The following is a 19,756-nucleotide window of genomic DNA, read 5'->3' as shown; positions in this document are numbered from 1 at the left end:
TGCTGCTGAAAATGTTGCTTCTTTAAAATGAATGAGTTTATAAGTAATTTTGAATTTTTAAAAGTAATTAAACTTTGAAAATTCCTTATTTTCAATCAGTCCTTATGTATGAATACATAAAGTTGGTAATAAGTCAATATAGAAATACTGGGGGATAATAAATTTACAATCTTACAATCAGAACTATGAAAGAAATTAAAAAGTCTGTGTTAGATCTTGCTAGATTCTGGAAATATAAGAAATGTTAAATAGCAGGCCTTCCTGCTGCTGTGTTCACACATGTGCAAGAGGTAACACTGCATAAACCTTCTGTGGTTTTACTTTGCTAGCAATTTGCATCCCCATTTTGCAATGTGTTTTCTGGCTGTGTACATGATTGAGGAGGTACGGAAATTCATATTTATAAAACAGTATAAAGAAATAATCTCTTGGTAGCAAAGTAATCTCCTTTTCAAGATAATAAGCCAAAGTAAAACATATTTCTTTAGCAATTTTGTGAAATTTATTGTACTCTCAAAATATCTCTTGAGAGGTTAATTAATTCTTATTACATTAAATTTGTAAACAATAACAATAAATACAAGCATTACAATGAAGACTATTTTGATAAAGAATTATACTTTGTGACAAAATGGTTCCTTTTGAATTTTTTTTTAAAACTTTAGAAAACAAGTTCACAAGTACATGAATAATTTATAGACAATGTCTTTAGAAAAGGTATTTTGTTTTTGTGGGGTTTTTTGTTTGTGGTTGTTTTTTGTTGTTGGTTGGTTTTGATATTTTTGAAGAAAAGCCATGTGCTATAATTGGTTGTTAGCAGAGCTGTATTTGAGCTAAACTGGAAAGAATCTCAATGTCTCTGTGTCACAACATAAAAATGCCTTTATTTAGTACTTTGCTGTATTTGACAGTTTTATGACAAAAATCATCAACTTGTCATCGCTTTCAGAACAGAATATACAGAAATTCCGCAGTGAATTACAACTGCACTGTTGTTCTCGACATCTTAATAAAATAGCCATTTCCACTGTACTGCCATCCATGTGATTTTCTCTTAGAGCTATTGAATACAAATGATGAGTTTACCACTTGAAAAAATAAATTCATACAATCTGGGATTTGCCATCCAGTAGTAAACCCCCTAACTGCCAAGACCAAAAAAGAAAAGTGTAAGTATTTGTATACAGTTTTCCAGTTATCTTGTTGATACTTTTAAGCTGAATTACTGAGTAAACCCCAGTTGTATGTTCTCTAAATTCCACATATTTGAACATTTCAGGAATTTGAATTTCCTATGTCATATACATGCAGTTTATTAATCATCCTGATGTACAAGTTTAGAGCTGACAACTTGTTTTTCCCATGAGAACTTTACGCCATATAAACAAAACAACTGAGAAACAGTAGGGTTTTTTTAAATGTCAATAACAAGAGAAACCAGAGCTCTGAAAGGGATAGAATTATTCTGAGAATCATATAGAGTCTGAAACCTGTTCTTTGGTACATGTAGGACCTGTAAGAATGTTATGGGATATCTGAAGAAAGAGTAGGAAGTTTTTTGAACACTGGGGAGAGTTGCTCTTTAAGAATGGGTGATAACCTGCCCCAGAAAGATCTGAATGATTGGGGAACTCCAGTTATATATAACTTCTCAGGCTATATATACTAGAATGTGCTTCAGTGGACAAAGGGCAAGATCTCAGCTGCCTGCTTCAGGTGTTGTAGTCCTCCTAAAAATTCTTTGAGACTAAGGGTGACTATTCTTCACTTCTGGTTATATTTTTCAGCAGGAATGGCACAGATTTTTTGGTAGCCCCAGAGGTCCTAAGTGTATTAGGTGATATCATTGCTGGTGGCTTGCTTGGATCTCACACCTTAATCCTGTAAGGAAAGATAATTACAAAACTTAATGTTGTTGGTAATTCATGTGGAACTGGCTAGTTCTAGGCCAGATATTTCTAAATAGGTAAAAACACAGATAAGAACAGAATAGATAATCATAACACTGCAAGAAATCCGTCTGTGTTGGAAGACAGATGCCCTGGATTGCTGTGATGTATAGAGGCACTTAATTGTGTCCAAATTATGTCTTAGTAAAAATTTGTCTTCTGTCCTACAAAAGCAGAATGGTTGATCAACTCTCTCTTGAGAAAATTATGACCACAAAGTGAGTTCTCACCCAACTGTGAACTCGTGAGCAGTAAAGACCAAGTCCAGTGAGGAGTGTAAGGCTGTGCTACTGGAGGAGACCTTTCAGTAAAAGTAATAATAAATACTTTTCTTAAAAGCCTTTAAATAATTTCAGCTTGGCCCAGAAGAGTGAGCACAAACACACAAAAGCCACAAACAAACCCCCCAGAATAAGGACAGTATAATTTGCTAGGGAGATGTTTCACATTAACAGGCTGCACTGTGTTTATGATGTAGCCATGGGTACATGAAGTTTACTGGTTGAAAGAGTTGGGATATACCCTCATCTGACAGAAGAACATACTTTCCTCTTTAGCCTCAGGAATTATTTGGTACAGCACTGGGGGGGACCTGCTCTTTGAGTCTGCTTTGTATCTTGTTGTTAACCTGTTGGTCACCCCTTAGAGGTGGAGTTAGTAGAGCTGGTTAGTCAGAGTACAGACAGAGAAGTTCTTGTAATTTATAGTGTCAAGACAATTTAAGTCTGTTTAATATTCTGCAATTCACTCTGCTGTTCTTCAAATGTTTGGAGATTGAGTTGACAGAATTGATTTTAAACATATAAATCTTCAACCTTCCACCCCCAACCTTCAAACTACCCAGCCACCAATTAGGTGAAACTGTGGTCCAGAACCATGAACAGATATGAAATGACAAAGTCTTGTCAGCAGGAAAATCCTTTCCCCAGGTACTGCAGTCTGTTCCCCTACTATGGTAAGTGCTGTTCACTGTTGTTAGGGTCATCTTTTCTTTCTTGTATGCTCCAGAGGAGTCATATTTTAACAGACTGGTTTTATATAACTACATGCCTTTGTTCCTAGAGTCTTTGTGAAAAATCTCCATTCATATATCCATTAAATGGAGCTTTCTCTTTTTTTAGTTTAGCAAGAGTAGCACCTAAGTAGCTTCAGAAAGAAACAAATTTACTTGCAAAAGTGTTATAAGCAAAATGTAAAGGGAAGATAAGAAACTGCCACACAGGATGAGATGGCAGATCTTACTCATGTAGGTCACTGAAATTGTTAGTACCATGTACTTCTGAAAAATGTTGACGGATTCAATAATACGCAAATCTGAAATAAACTGAGATTGCTTCTCAGGATACAGAGTCTTTCACATCCTTATTAAAGAAGTTAAAATATTTTTTAAAACATTCAATTGACCAAAACTGTCAAGAGTATGTGATTCTTTGGGAAAACAATCACTGAGTTATTTTAGAGATTTCAACATATTTAACAGTGTCTAATGTGAGGCTTCCTATTTACAGTGTTATAGAAAAAAATCTGGTTTTCATTACATTTCAAAATTGAATTAATTCTTATTTTTGCAAATGTTAATTAACATTTATATAAAATACTTTAAAAACTGAAAATAATAAATGCTAAAGAGGTTTTATTACATCTTGTCAGAAGAAGTAGAAGAATGTTCCCTTGACTTGTGTAGTGGCCAGATAATCAGAAAGGAATGTTTTTTCTCATTGATACTGGAAAGACTCTGTCAATTTCCAATGTTAAAAGGAGTAATGTAAATAATTGCCATCAGCAGTGAAGATGCTTTGCTCTGGTAGCTCCCCATACATGGTGACTTTTGTGAGTGAAGTCACTGGTGGAAAGTGATGGAAGTGCTTCATCCTTAAAAGCAAATTCAGGGAACATGTGTTCCTGCTTTCATGTGGCTGCAACAGGACTTGCCACCCAAGTGCAGATATAGACATGTGGACTAGGGAATAATTTAGTTGTGTCTGTAATTTCAATCAGTAAAAACCAGGCAAGGTAAGGATAAAAAAATATTCCAGGATAACCTCAGAATCCTTTATACACACGGTAAAAAATCAAGACCTTATTGGTAAGGAGGGCTACCACAACAAAGTAGGAATTGTCAATTCTTTTCCTGCAATATATGGTTATATCCAAGCAACTTGTCATTCTTAATTTTTCTTAATAGAGGAAGTTCCCTGCCAAACACTAAGCATATACTCCTAACCCTCAGATCAGTTGTATGATAGTATATGGATTTTTTATTTGTTTTTGCCTTTAGATATCAATGAAAATATAGTAAGAGCAAACTTCTTGAATTACTAGAAGTTAGAATGACCTCAGTTTCATTTCCAGATCTGCTACAGACTTTTTTTATAATTCCAGAAAAGTCTTTTAATTTCATTTGTTCAGATTTTTGTCAAATTAAGATGGGCTAATATCTCTTATCCCAACCTTTCTCTGCCATACCTCTTCAGAAGACTAGATTTTTTCTATCTGTTTTGTTTGAATCTAACAAACCTAAGTGTTTGTTGTTTTGGTCCCTGTTTTAAGGCACTGCTGTGTTAGAAATAGTAGATTGCACAGAACATTTTAAATTTAACTATAAGCAGATATGTAAACACTAAAAATATCCATTTTTTTTTCTTATTCATGATGATACAAACAGATGAGCTATGCTCATGTAACAACACATTAGTCAAAATGAAAATACATAGAAATAAAAAGAAATTGTTAAGAAATAAAGTTTTGAGAATGTGATCAAATTATTTATTCACTGACAGATGGATGGGCAATATTAAATGTCCACAGTTATTTTAAATACTGTGTCAGAACAGTATATATTCATTTATGCAAGACCATAATTTTCTGTAGTAATTAGAGGGCAAACAGGAAACAGAGGTCTTGCTCAGCAGAGATTACAGGCTAAATTTAGATGCCACATAATCAGCCATATCAGGAAAATGCAGGTTTTGGTGTATACTGTGTCCCATCTCTTTTCCTAAAATGGATGAAATACACAAAGAACATATATTGGAACATGCAGTTCTCACACAACTTAGTTAAGCATCCTGGAGTATGTTTGCCCCAAGGATTTTATTTTGGCTATCCTCGATATAAATTTGTCATAATTTTAGTTTTGCTTGAGTCAAGAATAAACTGAAAACAGAACCAGTGTTTTATACAGCCCCAAAGCTCCTTTGCAAGTCCAACCTGAGTAAATACTGGCATAGTCTGTGTGAGAGAGGTCCTAAGACTTTGGTGTTGCACCAGCTGGTGATTTGATTCTGTTATGCATAAAAACCATCACTGTGGTTACTTATGAAATACTGTAAATAATTCAAAGAATTTAATTTTATTACTGGCTTCAGGACCAAATGGTGACTCTGAGGCTTTTCAGTCTGTGTTTGGTGGATAACAGTGTTTCAGCCTTTATCATACCAAAAAGAGGGGGAAGGAGAAAAAACAAAACAGTTCTGGAGACTAGCTGCTTCATCTTTCTTATTTCATCTTTCTATCTTTCTATTTCATCTTTCATCTTTCCTATCAGCAAGTCTATTCCATGACAGGTGAGAGAATGACTCGACAGAGTACAATCCCTGGTTGAGTAACAGCAAGAAGGGTGGATAATGAGTACACTGATATGTGGTGAGAAAGTGGTGGCATTTGGGCTTGGTGAAACAGAGCTTAAAAGGGAATATTTAGGAAAAAGATCTATTTTCTATGTTTTAATTGGATGGGAACTTGTATACAGTCGAACGAACGCCTATGCTATGGAAATTTTTTCTGGAAGTGTCAGACTGTGTTTATGTCTGCTTCATCATCTTAAGTTTAGAAATGAGTGCTGTATTTCAGAGCAAGGGATGTAATAATTTGGCAGAATATTCATTACAGTCTCTCTGAATTCCTGTACTTTTGACACTTGGTTTCTTCATGGCAGCACAATATTAGGGTGGCAAAAGCAATGGTTTCATCTGTTTGTTGGATAATTTTCTTTGCTCCATTTTATGTAGTTTTCTTAAAATGCAGAATTGAACAGAACAGACTATTTCAGTTGGAAAGGACCTACAGTGATCATCTAGTCCTTCTGCTGGACCTCTTCAGGGCTGATCAAAAGTTAAAGCACTTTTTAAGGGTCTTTTCCAAATGCTCAGAGACAAAGGGCATTCCCCACCTCTTCAGGAAGCCTCTCTCACTATCTGTCCTCCCTCTCAGTAAAGAAATGCTTTCTAATGTCCAATACAAACCTGTGCAGTGTGTTAGGTTCAAAATTTGCTGAGTTTAAGCCATATCAGAATAGTGACTTTGAAGTGTTTGTCTAAAGTGGATTAAGTTCAGCCCACAGAGTGTCTCACCAATGTTTTGAACTCTGTTGGAATACCATAGAGAACATGAACAAAGTGCTGATGTCTGATTAAAAGAAAAGAAAACACCCCAGAAAAACACAACACCTCAGACAAAGGAAACCACGTAGTAAAAGGCAAGTTATCATGTCTTTCCTTTTCTCAAGATTGGTGAAGTTGATACTTTTTTTCCTTAGTTAAAATATTGCACTAAGATGACAGATATGATACATTGTTGATTGGTTTGTTTTTGGTTTTTTACTACTGTTTTTGGATCTATTTAGTTATTAAGGAACAAATAATTGTTGTGTCATACCAGGCTCCATAGATCAAGACCCAGTTTATGTGACCTTGAGAACTAGTCCTTTAACTTCAGAATAGGAACACAAAAAATGTTACCTGTTTTTTTTTTTTCTGGCACACTTCTATGCTTGCAGAATTGTGCTCCTTTCAAGTTCAAATTCCAGCATTTTTATGATGGGACCCTCATTTTCTAATCAACAAGTAATTAAAAAAATAGGAGCATTGTAATTGACAGAGAATTCTTAAAATGTTTGAGTGTTATGGGATTTTCAGAAGAAATATCTTTCTCCTGTTGTGTATGTTCCTTCCTTAGTTGACTCTGTTGGGTATTTACTTTGAAGTGCATTAGCCATTTTAAGTGTGAAATTTAACTACTTCTCTGCTTTATACTTCAACAAAGTTGAAGTTAAGAATTTCAACTGTTAGGAAGCTGAGATTGTCTTTCTTTGCATTAAAAAAGTATGGATTAACCAGTATCAGACTGACAGCACCTTGTGGAGTACTTAAAAAATTGGTGCAAGTGTGGGAGGGAAGAGAGAATGGGACAGTTCCAAGAACTGTGGAAATGTCAATCTGAAGAAAAAGCAGAGGCCCCAAGCAATCTTTGGAAATAGTTCAAAATTGATGGAATTTATCTAAAAGACTGTGATTGTAAATCCAAAGCAAAAGAAAAGGTAGATTTTTAAAATTTTCAGTCTTTTGATATCTGATGCTTTTCTTCTCCCAAGAAGATTATTGTAAGAGAATTATTTTACCCAAATCACCAGGACATTTCATCATCTGTTGTGTAAGCTTGACTTTCTCTTGAGTCTATAAGCTTCTGTCTGTGCTGGAATTTATAGTCAGCTGTCCCTGAAGATATATCATGGGTGAAGCTGCATGTCTGGTATTTCACTGCACTATTGAGTGCTGCATCCAGCTGTGGGATCCCCAGTACAAAACACATGGACTTGTTAAAGCAGGTGTAGAGGAGGCCTTGAGGGCTGAAGCACATCTCTAGGAAAGTCTGAAAGCTGGGATTGGTCATCCTGGAAAAAAGAAGGCTCCTGGGACACCCCACTCTCACCTTTTGGTTCTGAAGATGGACTTTTTGTAAGGGCAGTAGTGATAGAGCATTAAGAAGGGCTTTAAGCTGAAAGAGGGTGGGTTAAGATTGGATAGTAGGGAGAAATTCTTTCCTGTGAGGGTGGTGGGGCAGTGGAACTGGTTGCCCAGAGGAATTACAGATGCCCCACTCCTGGTAGTGTTCAAGACTGGGTGGGGCTTTGAGCAACCAGGAAGGTTCCCTGCCCATAACAGGGGTTGGAAGTAGGTGATCTTTAAAGGTCTCCTCCAACTCAAACCATTCTGAGTCTGTGATTAAGAAACTGGTAATTTGTAAATAAAATAAATTTATACAGCTTTCAGTTTCTCTTGTGAAATGAAAAATTGTTAACTCAGTTCAGATGTACTGTTAACTCAGTATAAAATACCTGAAATTTATGCTTGAAGCTGAATATAGAAATATTTTCAAAGAAGTGCTATTATTTCTTTCCTTTCAAATAAGTTCTTGCTCTGCTCATTTGGAAGTTTTCTTTGCTTTAGAGGGAAACATAAAAGTCAAAGCTGGTGTGGTTTTGATTTGGCACACTGTTTTTTTTCCTCCTGATGTATGCATGGCTTTTTTTGGATACTGAGCAAAGCTCAGTGTCGTTACCAGCACCCAATTTTCTGTCACTGTTGTGCAGTAGTGGAGCTCTGGAGTTGTCTCCCAGCTGACCCTGGTGAGGGTTGTGTGCTGTGGAGCTGGAGGGATTTGTTAGTGTCAGAAGAGGCATAGGAGAAGATCCACTATAGTCTGTGCTTATTTGGGGCTTTTTTTGTGGAAGAAAATAGAAATATAAACAGTCTGCAAAACTTGGTTTCAGTATCTTGGAGCCTGATAGCTGAATTATTAAGACAATTTTAGTTTCCTAGTTATTTTCATTCTCTCAACATCTCCAAAAAGTCTTGCTCCCACACTTAGAGCTGGATCTATTAAATCAAAGCCAAAGCAAATCAGCATACAGAATAACAAATGCAGATATATTTGGAAAGCAAGTCTCAGCCCAAACTCAGTAGGAGGTAGTAGGCTGATGACATTAGGAATGTGCAGTGTAAATATGAATGCATGATAGCAACTCAAAGTTGCGTGGTACTAAGAAGTCACAATTTCACTGCCTATAAGCCTCATTAGGTAAGTAATGAATTTCACACATTTCAGGACTTAAACTACCCAACCTACCATTATGTTTTTGCATCAGTAAGTTTAGGAAAGCACCAGTATATGAAAGCTGAGGTACTTTAGTAATGCTAATAGCATTCTTGATTATGTTCAGAGAAAGTAAAATACAATAACACTAATTTAATATCCCATTTTTAAATACAGGCACAGACATTTCTTCTGAAATAAATATTTTGTAGACAGGTTGATTTTTACAAAAGCAATCATCCATGGACACAAATTAGATGCATATAACCATAAATTATTTTCCTTTTAATATCTTGAGTGACCAATATCCTAGAAAAAAGCCCAAACAAAGAGACATTTGAGCAAAGATAAATATTATAGTACCTAGTTATACCTTGCAATGAAAAAAAAAAGAAATTAATTCTTCTTTTTTCCCCTATTCAATTCTTTGAAAACTTTTCTATACATTTTAAACAGAAACAATTGGATTACCTACATATTCACTCATCTAGTTAATCAGATTAGTGTTAATCCTTTGGCTTTAGTTTGGGTACTTCCCATCAGTCTAAATATCATTTGTAAATCTAATGTAAGTCTTCATAATTGTATTATGAATATTTAAGAAAGCTAAATCCAATAATGCAGTACATATTTTCTGCATGAAACAAAGGAAAGAGAATAAATCAAACATTTGATGATTAAATGATGATTAAATCATTCCAGCAAGGAAATTCTCTGGTTTTTTTCAGTTAGTAGAATATTACAGTGAAGTTATATTTTTATATCACCAAAGGTGAGAGTTTCTGTAGAAAAAAGACAATTTAGGTAGCTTCTAAGGGCATGTTCTGCTTCTGGGGTCATGGAAAAACCACTGCTGAGTCTGCATTCTGCCAGAGTAGTGGGATTTTAGTTTTGTCAATCCATTTCTCCATGAATACCCTTTCCTAAGGATCTGGTGGCAACAGAGAGGTATCAAAAGATCATTCTCTAATCTGTTCATCTCCTTTGTCAATAGCTTGTGTTTATGCAAGCACATATGTTTGGTTTTGTAGGTTTCTAGCAAAACTACACTTAGATTTGTTACCTATTTAATACTAAATCCTAAAGGCTCCTACATCTCTTCAGGGTGTTTATTTCTCACATCAGAATTTTACAGATTGTATGACATTTTAAAATGCAAAGCAAATGGCCTTCCACATTGTGCATATCATGATCTGTTCCTTTTCTCATTTAGCAAAAAAATTATCATGAAAACTTCATTTGAGAGGTGATAAATGTTATATACAGGAATACTTCTGTAAAAAGTTGAGAAACTGATGAATGCTTTCTGAGGGACCTGTTTTCCAAATAATAAACTCTTGCATGTCCTTCTCAGTGCTCAGTCATGGAAGAAACTGATTTCTTTAGATGTGCTACCAGCTTAGTCTGGTCTCTAACTCCCACTCTCTATAGCAAGGTATAAAGCATGGCTAACAGTGTTGAAGAATTATTCGCTTGGTGCTTGGCAGAAACCACTTGACAGTTTTCAGTTCAGTCTGTTTGATCTGACACTTCCAAATGAACAGAGTGACCTTCATTAGTTTGAACATGTGGAAGTGTTTTTTAGATAAAAGAAAATAAGCTCTTGTCCTAGTGAAAGAAAACAAAATTAAATCAGACTTGCAATAGTTGGAAATTATTACCCCCCAAAAGTATCAAGCTACAAAATAATACTATGACTCTGTGTGTTTAAAAAAACCCAAACACATCTAAATCTGTTGAAATCCCTTATTGCCTGTCCTACTTAAGCTCTGAGAGGTCAGGGAAAGTAATGTTCTTCCCCTCTGGACTTTCATGCCTTGGTGTGTATGGTGCAATTTCATTGCTCTTCATGACCCCCAAAAGACAGCTAAAGGATCTGTGTGCTTCTTCTTCCTGGTTTCCTTTGCAATACCTTTTATTTATTCATAAAAACTGTAACATTGCACAATAGTGTAGATTGCAGGTTGTTCCTTTTTCCCAGGTATTATTTATTCTCTTGTTTAAATGCAGCTTAGTTTGAAGATATGCTTTCTGGTTTGCCTAATTTTCTGTAAGAATAGCCTTTTCAAAAAATCTGTCATTATTTGTTATGATACTTTATGATAAGGACTAATATTTCTATAAATACCTTAATATATCAATGGTGCATAAAAGCTACATCTGACAGCTGACTGGCAAAAATGGCAGACTTCACATTGGGGTCAATATTCTGTGTTGCCAAGCCACTATTTGGGGTTTATTGGCTAAATCCTCTCTTCATTTTATTGACAACTGATGCATAAAATATCCTGCATGACACATTATTAGCATTCTTTCATATGTACATTAAACTTTTGCCATAGGTTTCTAAGGCCATTGTTTAAGAAGTATGACTTTTATAAGCCATTGGGAAAGGTCAAGAGAAATGCTTCTCTCCAAGGAAAGATGAAGGACAGATGAAGGAGAAATCACCACCTGAGCAGGCTGGCTCCAGCTGTTCTCTGCTAGGTGCTGTGTCCTGTCCAGATCCATCATCATACAGGCAGCAACTTAGGGGATAACTGTCCTGTAACTCCCCAAGTTCTTCAGCAATTAAAAAAGAAATGTTTTAAACTTGTCCTCGCTTTAGTCTGCATCTACCATCCAAATGTTCTCTCTAGACCAGTCTTGCACAGATTCAATTTGTTCTTTAGAACAGAGACAGCATCCTTTTGTCAAGGGATGTTGTATGATAGGCTTTATCAAAGTGATTCCTCTTTGGAAAATAAGATTCAAATCAGACATCTCCTGTTCTGGAAGGCAGGAGAAGAGAAAGTAGAGCACTCATAGCAAGAAATAATTGACAAATGGAGAATTTCAAATAAATCCTTTCCTGGTTTTTAAAAAAAAAAAGTTTCACTTATTTTCTTAGAACAATACAATAAAAAAAAAGAAAGGAAACCACAAGATAAGACGAAGTTTAAGTCATATTTTAGCTGTGATTCCACTTAAGTTGTTTACAGAAAACTAAACCAAAATTGAAAAAAATCAGAAAGTCTTACATTTAGTGCAGGGTTACATTCTTTCAGAATGGTCTTGTAACTCTATATAAACATCTCTTTCTTACCTCACAATTTATTTATCCCTATTATGTGGAAGATTATACTGATTGGTGGAAGAAAGAAAAAACTGTAAAACAGGGGCAGTAACCTAGAATATTTCTGTTTAGATCCATATTTTCTAGTTTCTCCATCATGCCTCTCATAAAACCTGCTCACCTAAAACTCTGCTGGAAAAAACTGGAGTGTTGTACAGCTGCAAAAGTGTAACTAAACTAAATTTAATATAGATAAATGCATGGATAGGTAAAAAGCAAATGAAGTAAAATAAAATACATAACAATTAACTATCCAGAACATTCAAAAGAAAGTATCATATTGGGCTGCAATTCAAACAAAAATTAATCCAGCCTGAAAATCAGTGCATCAGCAGCTTTGATAAAATGGGTTAATACTGGCTATAACTCTGCTGTTCTCCAGTTACATTCTGCAGCAGATCAGACTGTATTTAGTCTTCAAATCCAAGAAAATTCACTGAAAAAGCTGGTTTTATATGCAAATGTCAATATATTGACAATAATGCTTTTTAGAGGAAGTCTCCTACCATTCAAAATTAGTGCAGTTTGTGTAATTTTTTGGACAAGGAAAGTGGAGAGTTTCTACCTCACAAATTCTGTTGCTATTCACAAACTTTTTCTTTTTTTTTTTTTTTTTGGGGGGGGGAGGGGGTCTACTAGATTCAATGGACTTAACAAACCACCATGGAATTAATACTTTTTCATCTTTGCATAGTCTAAATATGGAATATGCATGTCCTAGTAATATGAACAGAATTTTTCCTGTGACTCATAGCTTCTTCTCAGGCTCCTTTTCTGTTGTTTCTATTGTGCTTATATTATAAACAGCAGAGAGTAAATTCTCTTGCTGAAGCTATATTTGTCGATAAGATAAACTGATAAAATGGCATGAACATTTACCAAAAGAATAGATTTTTTTGTTTGCTTGTTTCCCTGTAATAACTAATGTATGAAGAAGCCTATCAAAATTTTTGGTAATAAATAAAACTGAATTTTAAGGACACAGTCTCCTTCATTCTCCTTCACTAAGCGTGTTCTTTCCTTCCTATATGAAATTAATGATAACCAGATTGAAGAATACCTATCTTGTGTCTGATTACTTTAGATTTTGCTTTCTGCTTTATTGTTGCTTATAGTAACTTCAGTTCAGCAGAACTTCATATGTGAATTTTAGTATATAATCACTATTGATCAGCAAGGAAATAGCAGAGGTAGAAAAAAAGAAATTGAATAGCAAGCTTGAAATTACATACTGTCAGAATCTCACCATGCCCTAAGTTACTCATTTGAGAGAGTTCAGTGTTGGACTGGGAGTGCTTGGAGCCATGCTGGGACACTCTCAAGAAAGCAAGCACGAGAGCTGAGAGGTGAAGTATAATGAGGACTTCTGCTGGAGCACTGTGGTTTGGAAATGGATGGGGATTGGTTTTCACTTCAGGAAATAACCTGTTGTATATACTTTGTCTTTCTGACACTCAGTTTAGATTTTTCAAATATTTTTGTGGTTTTATAGTCATGTAAAACCAGTTAGTAATGCATGTGGCCACATGCATTATTAAAATATTTCTTTTCATTTAGACTGTAAAGAAAATTCTGTCTTGAGTTTTCCAGATAGCCCCTTTGCAGTTGGTAAAATCTTCTTGAGATAATTGTTAATACTGATTCTTACAATAAAGATATTGTGTTGTTGTCAAATTTAGGTCAAGGAAGGAAAGGAAGAAAATGATAGAACAAGCACATGCCACACTAAGAAATAGGACACTGGCCTTTGAAATGAAGAAGGCACAGGACTTAGCTGTAATAAACAATGTAAACTGAAGTGCTTCAGGAGCTACTCAACTATGAGGAAAAAAAGACTTTAATTATTTCAAATTCCTGTGCTTCAGTTATATTAATAGTACACAAGGAGCTGTGTTTGTTGTATTCATATAGGTGTTTCCAGTGTGTAGTTGTTATAATATGTTGAGCAATGATGTGTAAAACATAAAGATTATGGTCTCATTTCAAAATTATGTTATTATAATGGAGAGTGCAGTAAGGAAAGTTGCATTACTTTTTTCTTAAGTTTTCTGCAAGACTTACTTTTTTAAGTCATATTAGATGTTCTGACTTAATTTTCAGGTTCTTTTTTTCATCTTTGCAACAGCTTTTGGTCCACTTTTGTTTTATTTATATTTTTTTTTAATTTATTGAATATTATTTTTTGAGGGCCTTAAATTCAAGGTAGGGAAAAGAGATTATTTTTTTTTCTTTAGTTCTCCAAAACTTGTGTAATTTTGTTTTTCTGGAACAATTACTTCATAGGCCATCGGTTCTTCTATTTTTCTGGGTTTGGAACCTAACTTCTTATTTCTAGGCCTGTCTTCCTCATTCCAGGTAAGGGTGATAAAACTTTGAAAGAAATTGAAATTTTCAATTTCAGTTGCTGAACCCATTAACCCCAGCCAGCCACTCACTCACTCCCCCAGCATCAGAACAATGGAGAGAATCAGAAGGGTCAAAGCTGGAAAACTTCGAGATAAAGACAGTTTAATAGGGAAAGCAAAAGCCACGCACACAAGCAAAGTAAAATAAGGAATTAATTCAGTGCTTCCCATGGCTGGGCAGGTGTTCAGCCATCCCAGGAGAGTCACAGGTAACGGTGACTGGGGAAGACAAACTCCATCACTTCAAACGTCCTCCCCTTCCTCCTTCTTCACCCCTCTTTATACACTGAGCCATGATGTCCAGAATATCCCATGGTCTGGAATATCCCTGTGGCCAGCTCTGCCTCCTCCCAGCCTCCCATGCACACCAGTCTCCTCCCCAGTGTGGCTGTAGGAAAAGCAGAAAAGGCCTTGGCTCTGTGTAAGCCCTGCTCAGCAATAACAAAAATATCTCTGTATTATCAACCTGTGTTCAGAACAAATCCAAACCACTGCCCCATATTAGCCACTAAGAAGAAATATAACTACCCCAGCTAAATCCAGCCCAGTCCTATATATACACATGGGGATCTTCAGGATTTCGTAAAGTCTTGACAGCACAAAGAGCCCTTCTAAAGGCTGTGGTCAGAGAGCTGACCTGAAATAACTTTGCACTGAGATTCCTCACTGCTCTCTTATCAAAGACTCTTAAATATATTGATAAACCTATTCCCAGTAGTACCCAACCTATTCCCAGTAGTACCCAGCAGCAAGAAAAAGCCTTTTTCCAGTACTCTTGCACAAACCATCTATGATGTTCACAATTTAAAAGTTGTCTACTATTGTCCAACATGATTTAATAACAATTCTCTGACCCTTCTCCTCTGCAGTGAGTAACTTATTAGCTGCAGGTGAAGGGGTTCATGGGTTCCTGGGCTCAGTTCTGACACAATAAGCACTCAAATTACATTTTCTAACTTTTTTGTTTGGCATAAATCTAAGTGTCATACATCATCTTTCATTCTAAAGAATGAACATGAACAAAATACATCCTTAAGAGACCTGGATTTACGCTGTAGTTTTCATTTTGGAAGTGAGCCTCATATTTTAAGTTTTAGAGCCTTGTGGTTTTTGTTATTCAAAAGTTGATCAAATGGGAGCATCATTTAGAAACTGCAGCTGTAAAGTAATGAAGGGATTTTTATGTTGCATTAAATAAAATAATATTGTCATAGTCATAAAAGCCTCTATGAATTTATTTATACAAATTTTGTCCTAAATAGTACTTCACTTTTTGGTATACTTTACCTTAGAAAAGCCAGATTAATTGTGTAGATATCATTGAGTGTTTAACCACAAGTGAAGTACTTTTTAAATTGGGTTTAGTCATTCACTAGTGCAAGAAAACAACATTTATTCTTTAGGTTTTTTTGTTTTGTTTTGTTTAGATTACCTGCTAGCTTCCTGAACTATTCAGTTCCAGTCTGTAATGAAGCAAAAGTAAATATATATATGTGAACATATGTATATACAAAAATATTTCTTGAGGGAGCTAAGCCAAGTATTTTCACCGGGAAAGGGGAAATGTTTTTCATGATTTGGAGCTTGTGCATTCATAGTCACTTGTGTAAATGGGCTCCTGGGATATCCTGAATGCAGTTTCCATTATGCAGCTTCATTGTCCTCTTGAGTGGGAGAATTGGTCATCATGGAATCCCAGGACTGTGGTATCTGATGAGAAACTCAGTCTTGCTGCAAAGTGCACAGTCCCTGTAGGAGGACTGCTAAATATCTTACTTACATACTAACTTCATGAGACATTATGGAAGCAATGCATCTATAAATATTTTGATTTTAGTTGATCACAAATATCAGCTTTTCTTATTAAAAGCAGTTCTTCTGAAAATTGTTATAACTGTAGATCCAGCTTTCTTTTGAAGCAGAGGGTTTTCATTCACTTCTTAAATATCTCACCCCTGCCAAAAAAAACCTCAATAAGCCCCCCAAACTATGTCCACCAACAAGGAAACCTATAATAAAACAAGAATTAGTTGGATTTTTGTAGTTTGTGGGTTTTTCTTCATGGGCAGTTGACACAAACAAGCTGTTGTACTTCTGTCTGAAATGTACAAAAATCTACAGTTTTGCAGGAATCAGAACATATGAATGTCTCAGAGTCAAAGGGGAAAGGAATGACTTGTAAGAAATAGGTGGCACTGTTGCCAGTGACTTTGTGGAAGGTGTTGAGGCAGTCTTTGTCCCTAAGCCTCCAGCACAACCCTTGAGCCACGTGCTGTAGCCATAGCAGGGAGATTTTGCTCAAGCAGCTCAGTTCTGTTAGCCACCATTTCTGGAGTCTGCAGCCTCTTTTGTTTCAAGTGTACTCTAAAGCTTACATCAGAAATCCTCGCCCAGAGAGGGCACAGAAATGAGGGGTTTTTGTGACATAAGTGTACAACTTCCTAAAATGAGGGGTTAGATTTGCTTCAGAATAGATTTAAGCATTCCTGCCTTAGGCTACCCTTGCTGTGCTCTGATGGTGCTTTATGTGTTCCAGTTGTGTTTCCTAGTTCCTTTTGCTTTTCCTTTGACTTAAGCCTGCTGCTATGTGTGCTTACTCAGTTCTTCTCCCTAGGCTTCAGCAGGGAATGCTGAAAGGTTTTCTTCTCTCTCTTTCTCTAAACTTTGGCTGAATCTTTGGAAAGATCTTTATCCTTTCTCCTCTAAGAAGGAAAAGCACTGATAGGTAGAAGTCTCTTTTCCCTGCTGGAGTATTTCTCATCCAGGTCTTTGGGCTGCACCATTATGGAATCAGCCTTGCAGTGAGAGATGCAGTGTTGAAACTACTAGGTGATGAATATTTCACCTGCTATCTGATTACTCTAGGAATCTCAGTTCCCTTCCCTAGAAGGACTGTGAATTTGAAATGTAGTGAAGAAGTATTCAAGGAAATACTGAGAACATTTTTTTGTGCTGACTAAGCTCTGGGAATTTTACATATATATACATATATATATGTGTGTGTGTGGGAATGGAATGCTTATTCCTTCATGCACTGCACAGATTTTATTGTTTGTGGAGTTTGGGTTTTTGCTTATATTGTGTCAAGCTTCAGCTGCTTGGACAACTCTGTCTATTGGTTTTTTTATGCTACTATGGATGAGCCTGGTGCTGGATATTAGCCCAGTGCTTATCAGTGATTTTAGTGATTCTTAAGTTTCCAGAAATCACTTTTCTTTCAAACAGTGGGTAAAGCTCATTCTTATTTTATATTTACCATGATTATATGAACAAGTTGTTTAGCCTTTACAGTTTGCTAATATTTGCCTTAATGAAATAAGAAAGTACAGCCGTTAACTACATCTTGCAATAAATATTTAACTAATATTACTCTAGTCCCTAAAGAACTTGTTCTTCAGAGAATCCTTGGTTTGTTAAAAAGGAAGGATTATTGCAGACACTTTTTCTCAAATGTGGTCCTATTTTATAAGGGTTTTTGAGGCATGAACCTTTCATTCTTTGCTGCATATGCATTGAAACATGCTGTGTGTCATAATGCCTTACTGTGTGACCCAGAACAGTTTTTCTGTTCTTTTTTTGAACTAAACTTCTATGCAATTCCAGTTTAAAAGTACAGAAGTTTTCTGATATGGTCAGTTCTAGAAAGATTTTAATATCATTGTTTCCTCCCTTTAAAAAACAGAATTAATAAAAAAAAAAAGAAGAAAAGAAAAAACTTTAAAGTAATTCAGCTTTTGTTTTTCCTTTGTGTTTCACCAGTTGATAAGATACAGAGCCAGTGGGATGAAGTGCATGGATACCTCCAAAACCGGAGACAGCAGCTTCAAGAGATGCTGAAGGATTCAACACAGTGGCTGGAAGCTAAACGAGAAGCTGAGCAGGTTCTTGAACAAGCAAAAGCTAAGCTTGAGTCATGGAAAGAAATTTCTTACACCGTGGAAGCTTTGAAAAAGCAGAACACAGAACTTAAGGTCACTACTGAGTATTAAAATATTTCCATTTGACTTAATGAAGTCGTTAAAGAAAACTTCCTCTAATTGCTGTCCTTTAACTGTGGACAGTGTACATTGCAAAAAGTCTTCCACAGCAAAATAGAAAGAAATTGACATGCAAAGTCTAAAATATGTGTAGCATATTCCTTGAATATAAAATTGGTCTTAACTTAACAGTCATAACAAAAAGCTGGCTGATCTCACAGGAGGAATGCCTACCTGTTTAGCACAAGTATTTCACATCTGTTCAGCAGCCTCAGAGCACTGGTGCTGCAGTCTGGGAAATTCTGTACTGTTGGTGTGGCTGTCCATGGCTGTCTGCACTGCTAATGAAGCTGTATGGGTTTTCTGGAAGTAGTTGAGAATGCAGGAAAAAGCCCAGCTATAGCAAACTGGGAAAATCAAAGCATTTTAGATTTGCCACAACATAATCTCACCAGCTTCAACCTTGACAGGGTTATTAACTGAAAAAAAAACCCAAAACCTGAAATGCCTGCTCTTTTGATTTTAGCACACTTGTTGCCACATTATGGTGCTTCAATGTGTTAACTTATACAGCTGAGCTGTACCTCAGGTAGAAAATATTCTGTTGCATCAGTTTTGAAGTTTCTTGTAATAGAAACAGTCATACTTTGGTGAGATTCTTCATGAGCAAATTTTGAGAACAGCTGTTTAAGATCAATAATATCTCATTGGATGGGGAAAACCAAGGTTGAAATCAACCATTTGATCAGCCTTTTAAGGTGACTCCTGCCTCTGTGGGAAAAGAGTTACATGAGTATTTTGTGATATATTCTCCTTTTCTGCCCACCAGATTTTTGTAGGTTTTTTTAACTCCTACCATTCAATTTTTGGTTGAAGTTTGTGTACTTACAGTAGTCCTATTAACATGGCTGAATGGTAATGAACTGGTGTGAAGAGTTTTTGGGTTAAGGGTTTTCCTCATCAGCTGGTTTTCTTGCCACAGGTAATGTATGTAGAACTTCATGATTGGTTCAGTTATCTCCATCACCAGTTAGTTAGAATTAAATACAAACTCTGTTGGAGTTTTTGCTTTTTTTTTTCTCTTTTGCTTGCCTGTAAGAAGCATAAAAATGTTCATCAGCCCATTGTTTTAGGGCTGAGCTGAGGTTAACTTATCTTATTTAAGATTGTACCAAAAGGGTCATTGCTTGGGAAGGGTAGATTATGGTAAACAAGGGCAATCACTCACTAATGTATTGGAAAGAGTTATAGATCATGTGTAGTGCTGTCACTCAGCAGAGAGAACTCCCATTTGTCACTGTCTTCCTGCAGAGATACAGTCCTGGCTTCTGCCCAGTGTTTGTTAAAAAAAAAAAGGAAAAGCTTCAACATAGTCAATGTCTCAGCTCTGCAAAGACTCAATTAACAAAAAAACAGTTCTGTGCAAACACTGTCATA

The 19,756-nt window shown here is 35.9% G+C and overlaps 1 protein-coding gene across 6 annotated transcripts in view; it reads left to right on the top strand.

Moving 5' to 3' along the window:
* Positions 1 to 19,756, top strand: part of DMD (dystrophin) — a 971,087-nt gene that overhangs the window by 685,810 nt on the left and 265,521 nt on the right. For all 6 annotated transcript variants that reach the window (XM_050969735.1, XM_050969772.1, XM_050969742.1 and 3 more), the window contains one exon: positions 18,102 to 18,313. In XM_050969735.1, coding sequence (XP_050825692.1) covers positions 18,102 to 18,313 — 212 coding nt within the window. The remainder of the gene's footprint in view (positions 1 to 18,101; positions 18,314 to 19,756) is intronic.

Source organism: Serinus canaria, chromosome 1, assembly GCF_022539315.1.
Source record: "Serinus canaria isolate serCan28SL12 chromosome 1, serCan2020, whole genome shotgun sequence".
Taxonomy (NCBI): domain Eukaryota; kingdom Metazoa; phylum Chordata; class Aves; order Passeriformes; family Fringillidae; genus Serinus; species Serinus canaria.
This window is presented reverse-complemented; position numbering and strand designations above follow the sequence as displayed.